This window comes from Aegilops tauschii, chromosome 7 (assembly GCF_002575655.3).
Source record: "Aegilops tauschii subsp. strangulata cultivar AL8/78 chromosome 7, Aet v6.0, whole genome shotgun sequence".
In the NCBI taxonomy this organism is placed as follows: domain Eukaryota; kingdom Viridiplantae; phylum Streptophyta; class Magnoliopsida; order Poales; family Poaceae; genus Aegilops; species Aegilops tauschii.
The window spans coordinates 241,758,008-241,776,980 of NC_053041.3; the positions used below are offsets into that span (position 1 = coordinate 241,758,008).

Below are 18,973 nucleotides of genomic sequence, written 5' to 3' on the forward strand. Positions count from 1 at the left end.
GTGGAAATATGTATGTTAGTATAGCTTCTTGTGCTCAACATTGTGCCATTTATCTCCAATGTTTGTCTAGATTTTTCATGTCCATATGCTTAATAGTTTCATGCCCAGCTCATGTAATCTTTCCTGAGAAAAGAATGTGCTATTAGTCTCCGGGGGGCAGGACAGTTGTCACCATGATCAGGTGGTACAGAAAAGTTCAGTCTAGGAGTTGAATCATTTTCTTGTAGTCTTGATCATGGACATTTTTATTATGTAAAACAAATTGTTCCTTTATCACAGCCCTGGACTTGAATTCATTTAACCTTTTTGACAATGCTCTGTACAATATCAGATGTATTCATGATTTGACAGGCATACTAACTTTATTGGATAAATTTATTTTTGTTCTTTGTGTAATTCATGTACTGAATTTGTAAGGGAATGCTGACATGTTCTGTGGGCCACATGGGTTAACTGGATGTTGATGATCACTGTCAGATGCCTGTAGTACAGTGAAGTTATAATTTTAGATTTTGATTATTGTCTAACTGAGTTCTGTATTGATTTTTTATGAGTTTGTTCAAATGAAGGAACTGTGAGCACAGGGTGTTGATTCAAGAGGGAAACCCTAAGTAGGAAGGAAGGAATAAGTAACTGGAAGAAGAAAGAAGTCACCTGAGTTTCCCGAAAACCCTTAGAGAAGACAAGACAAGAATGAAGTACAGACAAAGCAAAGCTCTAAACCTCCTCACATAATTTTCTGATGCCCCTCTCCATTTGCAGTAACGCATTGCTTCATACCCCCTACTTATAGAGGATTGTAGACCAACTTGGCTACAAAGTTACAAAGCGAGGAAACAACTTTGAAAGGTAAGAATTTCTCTTGTTAATTTACCAGGTTGTTGTGTTCAAAGTTTCAATGCATCCACAAACCTGAAGTACTTCAAACTACTTAGATTCTATGTGTTCCTTTGTTCCCTCTTTCTAGCTCTGCATACATGTATGCAAAATTGTGCAAACTTTCATAATTGTGTTATGGCCTGTAGTTCTAGCTTATACTCATGTGGCAGTTTGTGGTTCACCTGTTGTACCAAGTATAATTATTAAGGCCAACAGAGTAACGATTAAGATCAGCATATCAACAGGTTGCATATCTTAAATTGCAGAATGTGGTAACTTCAGTTAGAAATGAAACAGACACATTATCATAATATCTCTTAGAAATATGCTGAAATTGTACAAAACCATGGGGGCACTCACTTTACCTGTAGTTTGTGTTGTCTATTCAATGACATGCTCTTATTCTTACCATATACTTCTAGTGATGGCTGTCCCACAAGTTGACAAGAAAATGCTTGGTGAACTTGAAGTTATGGGATTCCCCGCCGTTCGTTCAATTAGGGCACTTCATTATTCTGGTACGTCTGTTTCAAATGGGCTTAGAAGGTAACGTTCTTGTATTAAGTTTCTTTCTACCATAGTCTGTCGGGCTGACAATCCATCAATCATACCACACTAGGGCATCCTGTTCTATGGTCTCACCAATTATATTTGTACTGACTACCGAACATCTTACTATTTGCGTTTCTTGAAAGTTCAAAGTAATTATTTAATTGCAAAGATAGGGAGACACGTTTATTGTAAACACGTTTTTCTTCTATATCAAGCTGAATGAACTGTACAAATAATCCAATGTCCTTATCAGGTAATTCCAATCTTGAATCTGCGATAAATTGGCTTCTGGAACATGAAAGTGACCCAGACATTGATCAGCTACCATTGGTAGGTTTTCTTATGCAATCGTGATTTGTGAACAGAAATCTGTTCTGATGTGGCTTATTCTACACTCACTTGATATATTCCTCAGCAGAGCTATCCTCTAAATATATAACTGTGAATAACTGTGAATTGTTTTCTCTGAGATTCCAGCGCACAACCCTTTTCAGTTCTGTTAAATACTTAATTCTGAAGCAACTTGCGTGTTAGTGCATGTCTGTGTGGCAATTTTGTTGTTTAGTCTATAACCTAATGCTCTGTAGAGCTAGACAAACGAGTAGGGCGTTTCGGTGCCCAGGCTCATCTGCACCCGGTTAGAAAAGAATTCGTAAAAATTTCAAAAAATTCCAAAAAAAAGTGTGGTAGATAATTTGATGTGTGAGGCCCGCTCCAAATTTCAAGTCATTTGGACATTTGAGCAGCTCTCAGCAAAAAAGACAAATCGTACCAAAACAGTACATGAACAGTAAACATTTTTACAGACCCCCAATTTGTCTTTTTTGCTGAGAGCTCCTCAGGTGTCCAAATGATTTGAAAATTGGAGCGGACCTCACGCATAAAATTTTCTACCGCACATTTTTTTTGGAATTTTTCTAGTATTTGTTTTGATTTTTTTTGTCGACGTGGGTGCAGAGATGGATTTTCGTAGACAAACTCTCCAATATATTTCCTTTATTCTATGTCTACAGTCCACATATCTGCATTGTCATGTCAAACACTTATTTTCAAACCTCCTGTTCTGATTTCTTGGTATTCCTTTGGATGTTTTAGGTTTCAAGAGAAATCAGCATTGAATGCGGTGACACATCAAACGAAGTGAGAAACAGCGCTCAAGGAATGAGGTTAGTTTTCCAGAATGTTATAGAAAACAAAGTAGGAAAATGTTACTCGCCTTAACCTAAGGGCCTAAGTTCTTAGATGAACTGGTTGTTGTATAAACTCGATAAATCAAAATATGAAATCAGCACTGCCATGAGTGCGGGCACTTGACTGGCTGTTGCAATTTTGAGAGAAAAATTGCTGCCCCATCGACTCCACATCATAGGCCTTTTGAATGTACTGGTTATTGAATGAAACTCAATAGGAAATATCAAGTGTTATTTCAGTGGAATTGGAGCACAAATCACTGTCAAGTAGCTATCCTGCCAACCGTCTGGAAGTCTGCACTTGATAATCCAGAGCTTTTTACATTTATGTATGTCAGCCTGCTATGTCAACCTAACACTTCAGGGTGCAAACTCTAAGAGTCTGTGCACTGTGCAGTGCTTAATGGAAAAAGGTGTCGTGTTGGGGATAGCTCAAGGGAGGAAACAGCCTTTTTATAACTGTCCGTCCTTTTTTACAAAATAAAATAGCTGATCTGGGAAGATTTGCCGTTAAGCCTGATCACTTGCTACATTTAACAGTCTAATTCCATGTACTGGTAAAATGGAAGATACAAATGACCAAAAGTTGCAAATATATGTTGAATAAGGCAAGTCATGTGTCAGACATAAATGCTTACTCCCTCTGTTTTTATGCAAGGCCTCCATGCATTTAAAGTAAGCTTGACAACATTAGACTGTAAAATGTGGGTGGTATCATTACAAAATGCTTTTGAATAAAAATCCAACGGTGTCAGTTTTGTGTCACGTAACTTACACATTGTTGATATAATTGTTCGTCTCTTGGTCAAGCTTGAACCTGGGAATGCGTGGGTACCTCACAAAAAGAAACAGAGGGTTAATATTACAATTTACTGACTACTGATGGAGAATATGTATTCATGAGAAGCTTATGTACTCCAAAAGAACACATGCCTTCTGTTTGCTATGCTGTTGCATAATAATCATGGGATCGGGCATGGTTGTCTTGTAGGACCCATGCCCAGGAGAGAAAATCAGAAGAGCAAGCTACAGCTGGAAGTCAGAAGGTGCTACCTAAACATTTCTTCGTAATTTTGATATCTCAGTCCTTTCTTGTCATGTTAGCATGTTATATGGTTAATTCTTTTTGTCATTCACGGAGGACTAGAACCTGCCTAATCACTATTGGAAAAAGTTAAACCAGGCTGAAATTTACATAAATTCCTTTCCTCCATTTTTAACTCACAGCTTCAGATTCAACAAAGGATTTCTCATAGCACATTGAACTAAAAATATTATGTCTGGAAATGAGATACAAGTGCACACGTTTTCTCTTTGCCATTGTTTCCGTATGCTTACATAATATAAATATTGTAGTAAAATGTTGACTAGTAGGTGCCGCATCGCAGCCACCTGCCAGGCTGCCACTTCGCCAGCATTTTGTCTATGCCTCACCTAATCCGAGCTAGTGTTTATAGTTCGTAATCTTTTGTCACACCCAATTTTTTTTATCAGGAGATTTCACAGGTGGAAAGAGAACTCAATGCCAATGAACATGAGGAAGAGGATAGAAAGAGGTTTGTACCTTGTTTTGAATAGATGTTGTCTGGCGAGCTGTTTGCATTTTGTTTACCGTTCCTGCAAGGCAGCAACCCTCCTACACTGCAGGGTTCTAGCACTACATAAGTCAAAGCGTGACGAGGAAGAAAAATCAAGAGGGAGAATCAGAAATCAACTTCAGGAGGATAAGGTCTGACAATATTTCAATGCTATTAAGAAGTAAAAACCGTAACACTGCAGCAGGGAAGAGCTAGAATGTGCTTTGTTGTAGTTTTAGTTATCATATTTCACCATAGCAGCTATCATGCAATAAGTTCATGTTGGCCTGCACTGTTCTCCGTTGGGATGTCAAACCCTCTTTGTTGTAACCTGTCGCTTGTCCACCATCATTTTTGCACTTTTGTGTTCCATATTGCATGCAGAAGTAGTAGCTTGTTAAAAAATGATGACATGCTATATAAATATTGAAAACCATTGATTTTGATTTGCAACAAAAAGAGTCAACGATGACGCATCCCTACATTCTGCTTAGTGTTACATGCTAGAGTATGATAGAAAGTAAAACCTACTATTGTCAATGAACATCAGCTCTCTGCTAGTATTGTGATATTTTTGTGAAAAGTATTTGTTAGGCTGTTTTACATATCCTATGAGCATTATCGTTCATGTGAAACTTATTTGTTGTTTTTGTAAAGAGGGAGAGGATTCAAGCTGCTAAAGATGTTATGGAAGCAAAACGGACTCTTGAAGAAAATCAAAGAAAACGGTGGGTTTCGTATTCAACTCATGTCGGCTATTTTCGGTCAAATGCAACTCATATCTTCTATTTCCAACTCAGATGTACTCATGGATGTTAGGAAGTATTAGTATTGGTTTAGGATGTCCTTATTAGCCCATGTTTCCTTTCCTTGTACCCCAAGTCATGTGTGATATATATATGCCCCATGGGCTATGTAACAGAGATAAGTTGCATCATAACAATGGAAACAATATTTTTGTCTAATACAGCATGATGGAAAGTCGAAAGGCAGAACAAGAGGAGGAGAAAAGAGCAAGGGAGAGAATCCGTCAGCGTATAGAGGATGATAAGGTCCCATTGAATCTAATCTGACTAATACTTTGAAACTTTGATGTTTCATTCCATCTGTTATTTTGAATTCAACTTTTATAGGACAATGGTCACTGAATCCCGTGCACTCCTTACAGTTGCTTCTTGGGTTTCCACATCAATAATGTTACCCTATATGTCTATATCTCTCCACAGACCCACATCTACATGCAACAATACATCCTTTTTTTGTGTGTGAATGCCTTTGAATTTCAACTAAGAAAATTTGGTCTCCTTGCAATGGAGCAAGCCTACCTGTAATTGTCGATTAAGTCTACCCATGGCAGTATTATCAGTAGAGTGTAATCAATATTTCCTACATGATCAGAGTGAGAATTTTCTTGTGTTACTCATTAGCCACTATTTTTCTCCAAAACTTTCGGATTTTGAGCGGGACACTACGTTGCTTGTGGACTGCTGAAAAGACTTACATTATTTTCCTCTATGCAGGCCGAAAGGAGGAGAGGACTTGGTTTGCCACGGGAAAATACAGTAGCATCACCCCCAATAGTAACTCTCGCAAAGGTCTAAAGTTCCCCATAGTACTACATTACATGAGCAAAACCTCCAAAACACATTCCTGACTCTTTTTTGACTGCTCAGGTAAAACCTATTGAACCAATTGTAACATCAGAACAATTGAGAGATTGCCTACGAAATCTGAAAAAGAATCACAAGGTAAAATGATCTTCCTACAGTTATGATTTATGATACATGGAGCTGTTGACTGTTTTGCACAATTAACACAATAAACCTTCTACGCTCTGCCGCATCACAATCTTGATTACTATTTCACACAAATGCTGCTGTGCAACCTCGGCCCATGCAGATAACTGAAACTAGCCTGTCTGCACACGAGGATGCTTAGTTTCTGCATCATGTGCTCTTTTAGGTTGTCTTTTTTTGTGTGGATTTTTTAGCTTGTGTTTTGTAGTCTGGAACTGGGCCTTCCATTTTGTTCGCAATGGTCTAACATCAGCGCTCTAATAGAATTCAGCAGTCTGTTTGTGCAAGACATGCAAAATGAAGCTGTATAACGCAATAACCCCTCGTGTCATGGGGATGCCACAAACCATCTGACGTGTCGTTGGCCACTCTATTTGTAGGATGACAACGTTAGAGTGAAAAGAGCATTCCAAATATTGCTGAAGATAGTCGCCAACATAGTAAAGAACCCAGAAGAGGAGAAGTTCAGGAGGATTCGACTAAACAACCCTGTTTTCAAGGTAACTGGAGAACACGATATGCTACGTATGGCTATTTAGTTCAGAAAGCCGCCTAATCCTCAACTCGTGCTGTTTAACAGGACAGGGTGGGCAATCTGCAAGGCGGCGTAGAGTTCCTGGAGCTGTGCGGGTTCCAGAAGCTCAGGAACAACAGCTACCTGGTCATGCCGAGGGGCAAGGTCGACGTGGCGCTCCTCAACGCAGCGGGGGTCCAGATCGCGTCTGCCATGGAGAATCCCTACTTTGGGCTGCTCTCCAAGTGAGCGGGACAGCCTGCACTCATCTCTGCTTCACCATTAAGAGCTCATCTATATTCGGTACTACGAGCTTTGTAAATATTAAAAACCTTTGTGGCAATGAAGTGTGAGTACCAGTGAATGGACGGCACGGCGCTGTAGCTCATAGATCTCGTCGATGGGATCTATCCCCTGTATGTAACTGAACAAATTGTGTTCCAGTAAATCTCATGATTTGTTGGCAACAGTGGGGGCGGTGTACAGAAATCAAAACAAAATGAGACGAGATGCCTGCAAAACGATGATCGAGCTGTGATGCCATGTCTCTACTATTTCCCATCTTACCGAAGAAAACGATATGTGATTGTAATTGTAATCAAACCATGTCACTTGTTACAGTGGCATGTATAGCAGTATAGGTGATGGGAGATTACTAGATGCATTCCCCCGCCCCGCACATGTTCATGCCCCGTAATGTTGGTCACTGTTGCTCATGGAGCAAAACATTGAATGCCTTTTATTCTCCGGGTGGAGGAGAAGGGAAAGGGCCCTGTGCCGGCACATGCCATGCTTTGAGCTTTTGCGTGTGCACCTGTACTTTGGAGCTTCAATTCTGCGTGTGGAGGGACCCCGTCCTAGACTCGGAAAGCAGCTTCTTGATAGCTGCTGCTGGGGCCTGGATTTTCTGCTCTAATCATCTTCCCATCAGTAGAACCTTGAAGTTGAGCTATGTGCCATGGGTTTCGGAAATCCCTGCCTTGGGCAAAGATTGTTTTCTGATGGAGATCTTCAGCGAGGATGTACTAGCAGCAAGAGTACAAAACCGTTGCATGTTCGATGGAATATGTAACATGGCAACATCAAATCTGTGACACCGGCTTCTTCATTCTTTTTTGACAAGTGGCACGAACGGATAAAGCATGCAAAACACCGGCTAGCACATAAAATTACGAGAGCTGGGAAATTCTCTATCTAAAAAATGGACGGAGTAATTTCACACAACAAACACACGGAACGCGAGAATAAGACCAATGATGCCACTAGTTGTATTAAAGGTTCTTCTTAAAAAAAGGTTATCCTTCACCCGCAAAAAAAGTCTCCTGATTCATGTAAAAAAAAGTTCTTTCCATTCCTTTAGAGCATGGACTGATTCATGTAAAAAAAGTTCTTCGGATTCCGTTAGAGCGTATACAACGAGACTTGGTAAATCCGGCTCCTTAAACACTCGTGCACACGTCCGGACGTGACCACGGACAGTGCTGGATGGCCCGTCGTACCGCATGCTGGGCAATCGCACGTCTTAAATGTAAACCCTCAAATCCACGCAATTCATGCACATGGATCATATAACACAAATTCATCACAATTCATCAGTTCAACAAATACAACAAAGCAAAATAAATCATAGTTCAACACTAGGCATGCCAAAATGAAATTTAAGTCCGAGCGTGACGGATCACTCATCGGACGCCATCCGAGCCACCTGCTCCACCGCGGCCATCCTTGCTGCCTGCTCTGCGTCCATCCGTTTTGCTTCCGTTGCAGCCATCCCCATTCACACCGCCTCGTACTCCCTACGTTTGTTGATCTTCTTCTTTCTGACAAGCCATTTTCTTACTTGCTCATCCAAGAGGCTTGCGTCTGTCAACATTATCCTGGAATCCTCCGTGTCTCGAGCAAGTTGCAACCTCTCCGTCTCAATCTCTATTGATCCAAAGGTCTGTACCTTCGGTAAAATCCATCCGAAGGTACAGACCTTTGGATCAATAGAGATTACGCCTGAGATGAATGTATCCCTCACTAAGCCATTCACCGCGGAGGAGATAAGAGAGGCTCTTGATGCTACCGGTGACCTCAAAGCTCCTGGACCGGACGGCATGCCGGCCCTGTTCTATAAAAAGTTTTGGGATATGGTGGGTGCTAAAGTACAAGAGGAGGTCCTGGCAGTGTTAAATGGTGGTATCATGCCCATGGGATGGAATGAAACAACGATAGTGTTGATTCCAAAGGTGAAAAACCCAGAGTCACTCACACAATACCGACCGACCGGCCTATGCAATGTCTTATATAAGCTCATTTCAAAAGTTTTGGCTAACCGTATGAAAGGGATACTACCGGACCTGATTTCTCCAACACAATCTGCGTTTGTCCCGGGAAGGATGATCGCAGACAATGTGTTGCTTGCCTATGAGATAACCCACCTGATGCATAAAAAGAAGGGAGGGAGACAAGGATTGGTGGCAGTGAAACTTGACATGAGTAAGGCGTATGACAGGGTGGAATGGCGCTTTCTGGAACGCATGATGCTTACCATGGGCTTTGCTGCAACATGGGTAAGCTTGGTGATGAATTGTGTGTGCTCAGTCTCATACAGGGTCAAGGTGAACGGAAGCTTAACAGATCTCTTTCTTCCCGAGAGAGGCCTACGTCAAGGAGATCCCCTATCTCCATATCTCTTCATCATATGTGCAGAAGCTATTTCCAAATTGCTGCAGCATGCAGCACACGAGGGATCGATCGAGGGTATCAAACTATGCCCAGGTGCTCCGAGCATAAATCATCTTTTCTTCGCAGATGACTCCCTGATTGTCATGAAAGCTACGGAGGCGAGTGCCTTGAAGCTTCAGGAGATCCTTGCGCTATATGAAGCCCAGTCGGGCCAAAAAATAAATAGAGACAAGTCCTCTGCGTTCTTAAGCAAGAAAACAAGTCTGCAGAATAAACAACAGGTCCTACAAGTCCTAGGGATTCCGGCAGAAACACATAATGAAAGGTACTTGGGGCTGCCGGTGCATCTTGGTGCAACAAAGAGCAAGGAATTTGAGTACATAAAGGAGATGATCTGGAGGAGGATCCAGGGGTGGCTTGAGAAGCTATTATCAAAGGTAGGAAAAGAAACCTTAATCAAGGCAGTTGCCCAAGCGATCCCGACATACGCAATGTCATGTTTTGACTTGACAAAGAGCCTGTGTGATGATATAAGTGCGATGGTTTGCCGGTACTGGTGGGATCAACAGGAAGGAAAGCATAAGTGCCATTGGATTGGATGGGAAAAGCTCATGAAAAGCAAGGAGGGTGGGCTAGGCTTCCGGGATCTGCATATTTTCAATAAAGCAATGCTAGCAAGGCAGAGTTGGAGGCTTATACAGAATCCGGAGTCCCTGTGTGCAATTGTGCTCAAGGCAAAATACTTACTAAACTGTTCTATTCTGGAGGCGGAGGAACAGCCGGGAATGTCGTACACATGGAGAAGCATTTTAAGAGGGCGTGACCTGTTAAAAGAAGGAATTGTTTGGCGCATTGGAGACGGAATGCAAGTGAATGTCTGGTCAGACCCGTGGCTTCCTAGGGGTACGACGAGACGGCTAGTAGCGCTGCAAGGCCAGGCGATCATTACTAAAGTAAATGAGCTCTTAAATCCGGTTACTGAGACATGGGATGATGAACTAGTAAGAGAACTCTTCACGGAGGAGGATGCGAGAGTCATCCTTTCCATACCTGTGAGAGCGGAAATGGAGGATTTTATCTCCTGGCACTATGATAACAAAGGCAGGTTCTCTGTTAAATCAGCCTACCATTTGGGAGTGAGCCTGAGGGAAGCTAGGAAACAACAAAATGTAGGAACCTCAAATGGCCAGAGCCATTCAGTCCAATGGCAGCATATCTGGACGATTGAGGTGCCGGGGAAAGTCTGTATGTTCTTATGGAGCCTGGCCCATAACAGTCTTCCCACTCGTATGAATATAAAACGGAAACACATTGGGCTCGATACCCGCTGCCCTATGTGCAATCGCTTGGATGAAGATGGTGGACATCTTTTCCTCCGCTGCAAGTGTGTGAAGGCGGTTTGGCGAGAGCAGAATCTGGAAGAGACTCGCCTATTGCTGTGCGACTGTAAGGACTCTTTCCAAGTCATAAATGCTGTTTGTGCACTGCCAGAAGAGAAGAAGCACCGGGTGGCTGTACTCCTATGGGACTGGTGGACTACGAGAAACAAAACGAATACGGGTGACAAACAGAAAACAACTTAGGAAGTGAGTGGGGTCATTAGCAGACACGTTCAAGACTTTGAGAACTTGCAGACTAGGGGCAATACACAAGGCATGTAAAAACAGTCCTGGACTGCCCCTGAGTCAAGTCGGGTAAAGATAAACATGGATGCAGCCTTCCTTGTGGAGTCAGAGGTGGGTGCTTGGGGTTTTGTAATTCGGGATGAAATGGGAAATTTCCTAGCAGCGGCGACTGGGAAGTTGCAGTATGTCCGGAGCCCTCTGCACGCGGAGATCAGTGCGTGCATGAAATCTATTGAGGGCGCGGCAGATCTAGGTGCTCAGCGTATCATCCTTGAATCAGATTGTCTAATGATGATTAGTGCGCTCAAGGGCCGGGACTTCGACACAGCAGAGTTGGGTGTTCTCTTCAGGGAAGCTAGGAGTGCATGCCATGCTTCATTTGGTTCCTATGAGTTCATGTTCTCTCGTAGGGAATGTAATAGGGTTGTGCACTCTCTGGCGCAATTTGGTTTGAGGGCTGCTGTCCCTTTTTCTGTTTGGGCTGTTGAAGCCCCAGACTTCGTTTCGATTCTGGTTGACACTGAGATGGTGCGCCAGCTCTAAGTGGAATGAATTTTATTCCTGCTCAAAAAAAAGGTCTGTACCTTCTCGAGCTCCCATTTGAAACAAGCTTTTTTCTTCTCCAACTCTATCGTCTCTCTCCCAATTGCCAACTTGTTGCTCTCAATTAGCTACTTGGTGTTCACCCTATCTCGGTCCATCCTTTCCTTTTGTGCATGCAACATGAGCTTGTACCTCACCTCTTGAAGGAAATATGCCCTAGAGGCAATAATAAAGTTGTTATTTTATATTATATTTCCTTATTCATGATAGAGGTTTATTATTCAAGCTAGAATTGTATTGATCGGAAACTTAAATACATGTGTGAATACATAGACAAATACGGTGTCCCTAGTAAGCCTCTACTAGACTAGCTCGTTGATCAAAGATGGTTAAGGTTTCCTAACCATAGACATGTGTTGTCATTTGATAACGGGATCACATCATTAGGAGAATGATGTGACTGACAAGACCCATCCGTTAGCTTAGCATAATGATCATTCAGTTTATTGCTATTGCTTTCTTCATGTCAAATATGTATTCCTCCGACTATGAGATTATGCAACTCCCGGATACCCGAGGAATACCTGATATGTCTCCAACGTATCTATAAATTTTGATTGTTCCTTGCTATTATATTATCTGTTTTGAATGTTTTATATGCATTAATATGCTATTTTATATTATTCTTGGGACTAACTATTAACCTAGAGCCTAGTGCCAGTTTCTATTTTTTTTCTTGTTTTTGAGCTTCGCAGAAAAGGAATACTAAATAGAGTCTAAACGGAATAAAACTTCACGATGATTTTTCTTGGACCAGAAGACACCCAGGGGACTTGAAGTCCAAGTCAGAAGAGCCACGAGGCGGCGGCAAGGGTGGAGGGCGCGCCCTAGGGGGGGCGCCCCCTGCCTTGTGGACCCCTCGGGACTCCCCTGACCTAGCTCTTCCTCCTATATATTCACATATATTCCAGAACCACCAGAAGCATCCACGAAAATACTTTTCCGCCGCCGCAACCTTCTGTTCCCGTGAGATCCCATCTTGGGGCCTTTTCCGACATCCTGCCGGAGGGGGATTCGATCACGGAGGGCATCTACATCAACTCTATTGCCCTTCCGATGAAGCGTGAGTAGTTTACCGCAGACCTACGGGTCCATAGCTAGTAGCTAGATGGCTTCTTCTCTCTCTTTGATTCTCAATACCATGTTCTCCTCGTTGTTCTTGGAGATCTATCCGATGTAATCTTCTTTTGCGGTGTGTTTGTCGAGATCCGATGAATTGTGGATTTATGATCAGCTTATATATGAATATTATTTGAATCTTCTCTGAATTCTTATACGCATGATTTGGTATCTTTGTATTTCTCTTCGAACTATTGGTTTGGTTTGGCAAACTAGATTGGTTTTTATTGCAATGGGAGAGGTGCTTAGCTTTGGGTTCAATCTTGCGTGATTTCACCCGATGACAAAGTAGGGGTAGCGAGACACGTATTGAATTGTTGCCATCGAGGATAAAAAGATGGGGTTTTCATCATATTGCTTGAGTTTATTCCTCTACATCATGTCATCTTACTTAAGGCGTTACTCCGTTCTTTATGAACTTAATACTCTAGATGCATGCTGGATAGCGGTCGATGTGTGGAGTAATAGTAGTAGATGCAGGCAGGAGTCGGTCTACTTGACACGGACGTGATGCCTATATGCATAATCATTGCCTTGGATATCGTCATAACTTTGCGCTTTTCTATCAATTGCTCGGCAGTATTTTGTTCACCCACCGTAGTATTTGCCTTCAAGAGAGAAGCCTCTAGTGAAACCTATGGCCCCCGGGTCTATTTTCCATCATATTAGTTTCCGATCTACTATTTTGTAATCTTTTACTTTCAGATCTATAAACCAAAAAACCCAAAAATATTTTATCTTTTGTTTAGTTTTATTTTCTATCTCTATCTGATCTCACCTTTGCAAGTGCCCGTGAAGGGATTGACAATCACTTTATCGTGTTGGGTGCAAGTGTTTGATTGTTTGTGCAGGTATTGGTGATTTGCGCGTTCTTCTCCTACTGGATTGATATCTTGGTTCTTAACTGAGGGAAATACTTATCTCTACTGTGCTGCATCACCCTTTCCTCTTCAGGAGAAAAACCAACGCAAGCTCAAGAAGTAGCAATACCTTGTGTGCTATCAAACATCACAACGTAACTGCGTGATCATAAAGATGCTCTACAGGTATCTCCGAAGGTGTTTGTTGAGTTGGCATAGATCGAGATTAGGATTTCTCACTCCGAGTATCGGAGAGGTATCTCTGGGCCCTCTTGGTAATACACATCATAAGCTTGCAAGCAAATGACTAAGGAGTTAGTCACAAGGTGATGTATTACAGAACGAGTAAAGAGACTTCTGGTAACGAGATTGAACTAGGTATGAAGATACCGACAATCGAATCTCGGGCAAGTAACATACCGATGGACAAAGGGAACTACATATGTTGTCATAACGGTTCGACCGATAAAGATCTTCGTAGAATATGTAGTAGCCAATATGGGCATACAGGTTCCGCTATTGGTTATTGACCAGAGAGGTGTCTCGGTCATGTCTACATAGTTCTCAAACCCGTAGGGTCCGCACGCTTAACGTTCGCTAATGATATAGTGTCATATGAGTTATATGTTTTGTTGAACGAATGTTGTTCGGAGTCCCGGATGAGATCACGGACATGACGAGGAATCTCGAAATGGTCGAGAGGTAAAGATTGATATATTAGACGATGGTATTTGGACACCGGAAGTGTTTCGGGACGTACCGGGAAGGAATCGGGTCACCGGAAGGGGTTCCGGGCACCCCCCGGCAAGTTATGGGCCTTATGGGCCAAAGGAGGGGACAGACCAGCCGACAAGGGGGCTGGTGCGCCCCCTCCCTTGTTTGGCCAGCCCTAGGGAAGGAAAAGGGGGAGGGCTAGCCCCTCTTGCCTTTCCCTCTCATGGGAGAAAGGAAGGGGGGGCACCCTCCCCTGCCTTTCCCCGCACTCCAAATAAGGAAAGGGGGGAGCGGCTTGGGAGGGACCCCAAGTAGGATTCCTGCTACTTGGGCGCCTCCTTTGGCTGCTCCTCCCTCCCTCCCACCTATATATATGTGGGAGGGGCGCCTAGCAGACAATAGACAATTGCCTAGCCGTGTGCGGTGCCCCCCTCCACTGTTTACACCCCCGGTCATATTTTCGTAGTGCTTAGTGTTGGGGAACGTAGTAATTTCAAAAAAATTCCTACGCACACGCAAGATCATGGTGATGCATAGCAACGAGAGGGGAGAGTGTTGTCTACGTACCCTCGTAGATCGAAAGCGAAGCGTTAGCACAATGCGGTTGATGTAGTCGTACGTCTTCACGATCCGACCGATCAAGTACCGAACGCACGGTACCTCCGAGTTCAACACACGTTCAGCCCGATGACGTCCCTCGAACTCTGATCCAACCGAGTGTTGAGGGAGAGTTTCGTCAGCACGACAGCGTGGTGACGATGATGATGTTCTACCGACGCAGGGCTTCGCCTAAGCACCGCTACAGTATTATCGAGGTGGACTATGGTGGAGGGGGGCACCGCACACAGCTAAAAGATCAAACGATCAATTGTTGTGTCTCTAGGGTGCCCCCTGCCCCCGTATATAAAGGAGCAAGGGGGAGAGGTGCGGCCGGCCAGGAGGGGCGCGCCAGGAGGAGTCCTACTCCCACCGGGAGTAGGACTCCCTCCCTTTTCCTTGTTGGACTAGGAGTGGAGGGGGAAAGAGGAGGGAGAGAGGAAGGAAAGGGGGGCGCCGCCCCCCTCTCCTTGTCCTATTCGGACTAGGGGGGAGGGGCGCGTGGCCCTGCCCTGGCCGCCTCTCCTCTCTTCCACTAAGGCCCACTATGGCCCATTAAGCCCCCGGGGGGTTCCGGTAACCTCCCGGTACTCCGGTAAAATTCCGATTTCACCCGGAACACTTCCGATATCCAAACATAGGCTTCCAATATATCAATCTTCATGTCTCGACCATTTTGAGACTCCTCGTCATGTCCGTGATCACATCCGGGACTCTGAACAACCTTCGGTACATCAAAACATATAAACTCATAATATAACTGTCATCGAAACTTTAAGCGTGCGGACCCTACGGGTTCGAGAACTATGTAGACATGACCGAGACACGTCTCCGGTCAATAACAAATAGCGGAACCTGGATGCTCATATTGGCTCCCACATATTCTACGAAGATCTTTATCGGTCAGACCGCATAACAACATACGTTGTTCCCTTTGTCATCGGTATGTTACTTGCCCGAGATTCGATCGTCGGTATCTCAATACCTAGTTCAATCTCGTTACCGGCAAGTCTCTTTACTCGTTCTGTAATACATCATCCCGCAACTAACTCATTAGTTACAATGCTTGCAAGGCTTATAGTGATGTGCATTACTGAGTGGGCCCAGAGATACCTCTCTACAATCGGAGTGACAAATCCTAATCTCGAAATACACCAACCCAACAAGTACCTTTGGAAGCACCTGTAGAGCACCTTTATAATCACCCAGTTACGTTGTGACGTTTGGTAGCACACAAAGTGTTCCTCCGATAAACGGGAGTTGCATAATCTCATAGTCATAGGAACATGTATAAGTCATGAAGAAAGCAGTAGCAACATACTAAACGATCGAGTGCTAAGCTAACGGAATGGGTCAAGTCAATCACATCATTCTCCTAATGATGTGATCCCGTTAATCAAATAACAACTCTTTGTCCATGGTTAGGAAACATAACCATCTTTGATTAACGAGCTAGTCAAGTAGAGGCATACTAGTGACACTCTGTTTGTCTATGTATTCACACATGTATCATGTTTCCGGTTAATACAATTCTAGCATGAATAATAAACATTTATCATGATATAAGGAAATAAATAATAACTTTATTATTGCCTCTAGGGCATATTTCCTTCACTTAGGAGAAGCCCTGCGGAGATCACTTCACCATCACCGTCACCACGCCATCGTGCTACCGTAACTCATCTACTACCTCGCCGTCTTGCTGGATCAAGAAGGCGGAGGACGTCACCGAGGTGAATGTGTGCAAAACGCGGAGGTGCCGTACGTTCGGTACTTGATTGGTTGGAGCGCGAAGAAGTTCGACTACATCAACCGCGTTATTAAACGCTTCCGCTTACGGTCTATGAGGGTATGTAGACATACTCTCCCCCTCGTTGCTATGCATCCCCATGGATAGATCATTGCGTGTGCATAGAATTTTTTTTGTTTTCCATGCAATGTTTCCCAACAGTGGCATCCGAGCCAGGTCTATGCGTAGATGATATGCACGAGTAGAACACAAAGAGTTGTGGGCGGTGATAGTCATACTGCTTACCACCAACGTCTTATTTTGACTCGGCGGTATTGTGGGATGAAGTGGCCCGGACCAACCTTACATGTCCACGCACATGAGACCGGTTCCACCGACTGACATGCAACTAGTTTTGCATAAAGGTGGCTGGCGGGTGTCTGTTTCTCCTACTTTAGTTGAATCGAATTTGACTACGGCCGGTCCTTGAAGAAGGTTAAAATAGTAAACTTGATGAATCACCATTGTGGTTTTATGCGTAGGTAAGAACGGTTCTTGCTAGAAGCCTGTAGCAGCCACGTAAAACTTGCAACAACAAAGTAGAAGACGTCTAACTTGTTTTTGCAGGGGATGTTGTGATGTGATATATGTTGATGTATGAGATGATCATGTTTTGTAATATCGACAACCGGCAGGAGCCTTAGGGTTGTCTCTTTATTGTATGAAGTGCAAGCTCCATGTAATTGCTTTACTTTATCACTATGCGTTAGCGATAGTTGTAGAAGCAATAGTTGGCATGATGACCTCGACGCAATGATGCTACGATGGAGATCAAGGTGTCGAGCCGGTGACGATGGAGATCATGACGATGCTTTGGAGAGGAAGATCAAAAGCACAAGATGATGATGGCCATATCATGTCACATATTTTGATTGCATGTGATGTTTATCCTTTATGCATCTTATTTGCTTAGAATGACGGTAGCATTATAAGATGACCCTTTCACTTAATTTCAAGATAAAAGTGTTCTCCCTGAGTATGCACCGTTGCTACAGTTCGTCATTCCGACACACCACGTGATGATTGGGTATGATAGACTCTACGTTCACATACAACGGGTGTAAGACGGTTTTACACATCCAGAATACTTGGGGTTAAACTTGACAAGCCTAGCACGTACAGACATGGTCTCGGAACACTAGAGACCGAAAGGTCGAACATGAGTCATATAGTAGATATGATCAACATAGAGATGTTCACCATTGATGACTACCCCATCTCACGTGATGATCGGACATGAGTTAGTTGATTTGGATCATGTATCACTTAAATAACTTGAGGGATGTTAATTTAAGTGGGAGTTCATTAGTAATTTGATTAACTGATCTTAAATTTATCATGAACTTAGTCTTAATAGTTTTTGCATATCTATGTTGTAGATCAATAGCTCGCAATATATCTTCCCCATTTTTGATATGTTCCTAGAGAAAAATAAGTTGAAAGATGATAGTAGCAATGGTGCGGACTGGGTCCGTGATGTGAGGATTATCCTCATTGCTGCACAAAAGAATTATGTCCTTGATGCACCGCTAGGTGACAGACCTATTGTAGGAGCAGATGCAGATGCTATGAACGTTTGGCAAGCTCGATATGATGACTATTTAATAGTTTAGTGCGCCATGCTTTACGGCTTAGAACCGGGACTTCAAAAACGTTTTGAATGCCACGGAGCATATGAGATGTTCCAAGAGTTGAAATTGGTATTTTAGACTCATGCCCGTGTCGAGAGGTATGAGACCTCTGACAAGTACTTTTCCTACAAGATGGAGGAGAATAGCTCAACCAGTGAGCATGTGCTCAGAATGTCTGGGTACCTCAATCGCTTGAATTAAGTGGGGGTTAATCTTCCAGATAAGATAGTGATTGACAAAGTTCTCTAGTCACTATCACCAAGCTATTAGAACTTCGTGATGAACTATAATATGCAAGGGATGACGAAAATGATTCCCGAGCTCTTCGCGATGCTGAAATCAACGATGGTAGAAATCAAGAAAGAGCATCAAGTGTTAATAGTCAACAAGACCACTAGTTTCAAGAAAAAAGCAAGGGAAAGAGAGGGAACTTCAAGAAGAATGGCAAGCAAGTTGCCGCTCCCATGAAGAAGCCCAAAGCTGGACCCAAGCCTGAAAGTGAGTGCCTCTACTGCAAAGGAAATGGTCACTGGAAACGAAACTGCCCCAAATAGTTGGCATATAAGAAGGATGGCAAAGTGAACAAAGGTATATTTGATATACATGTTATTGATGTGTACCTTACTAGTATTAATAGTAGCCCCTGGGTATTTGATACCGGTTCAGTTGCTAAGATTAGTAACTCGAAACAGGAGTTGTAGAATACACAGAGACTAGTTAAGGGCGAGGTGACGATGTGTGTTGGAAGTGATTCCAAGGTTGATACGATCACCATCACACACTCCCTCTACCTTCGGGATTAGTGTTGAACCTAAATAAATGTTATTTGGTCTTTGCGTTGAGCATGAATGTGATTT

General features: G+C 43.1%; 1 protein-coding gene across 1 annotated transcript; it reads left to right on the plus strand.

Moving 5' to 3' along the window:
- The first annotated feature begins 634 nt into the window (after window positions 1–634).
- Window positions 635–6,975, plus strand: LOC109737598 (uncharacterized). The gene is made up of 13 exons (XM_020296730.4): window positions 635–849; window positions 1,302–1,397; window positions 1,685–1,761; window positions 2,527–2,597; window positions 3,613–3,667; window positions 4,116–4,177; window positions 4,269–4,350; window positions 4,856–4,926; window positions 5,169–5,250; window positions 5,719–5,793; window positions 5,872–5,946; window positions 6,375–6,494; window positions 6,575–6,975. Exons 2-13 carry the CDS (start codon window positions 1,304–1,306, stop codon window positions 6,755–6,757), a joined length of 1,047 nt encoding a protein of 348 aa, XP_020152319.1. The 5' UTR covers window positions 635–849; window positions 1,302–1,303; the 3' UTR covers window positions 6,758–6,975.
- Window positions 6,976–18,973: the final 11,998 nt, after the last annotated feature.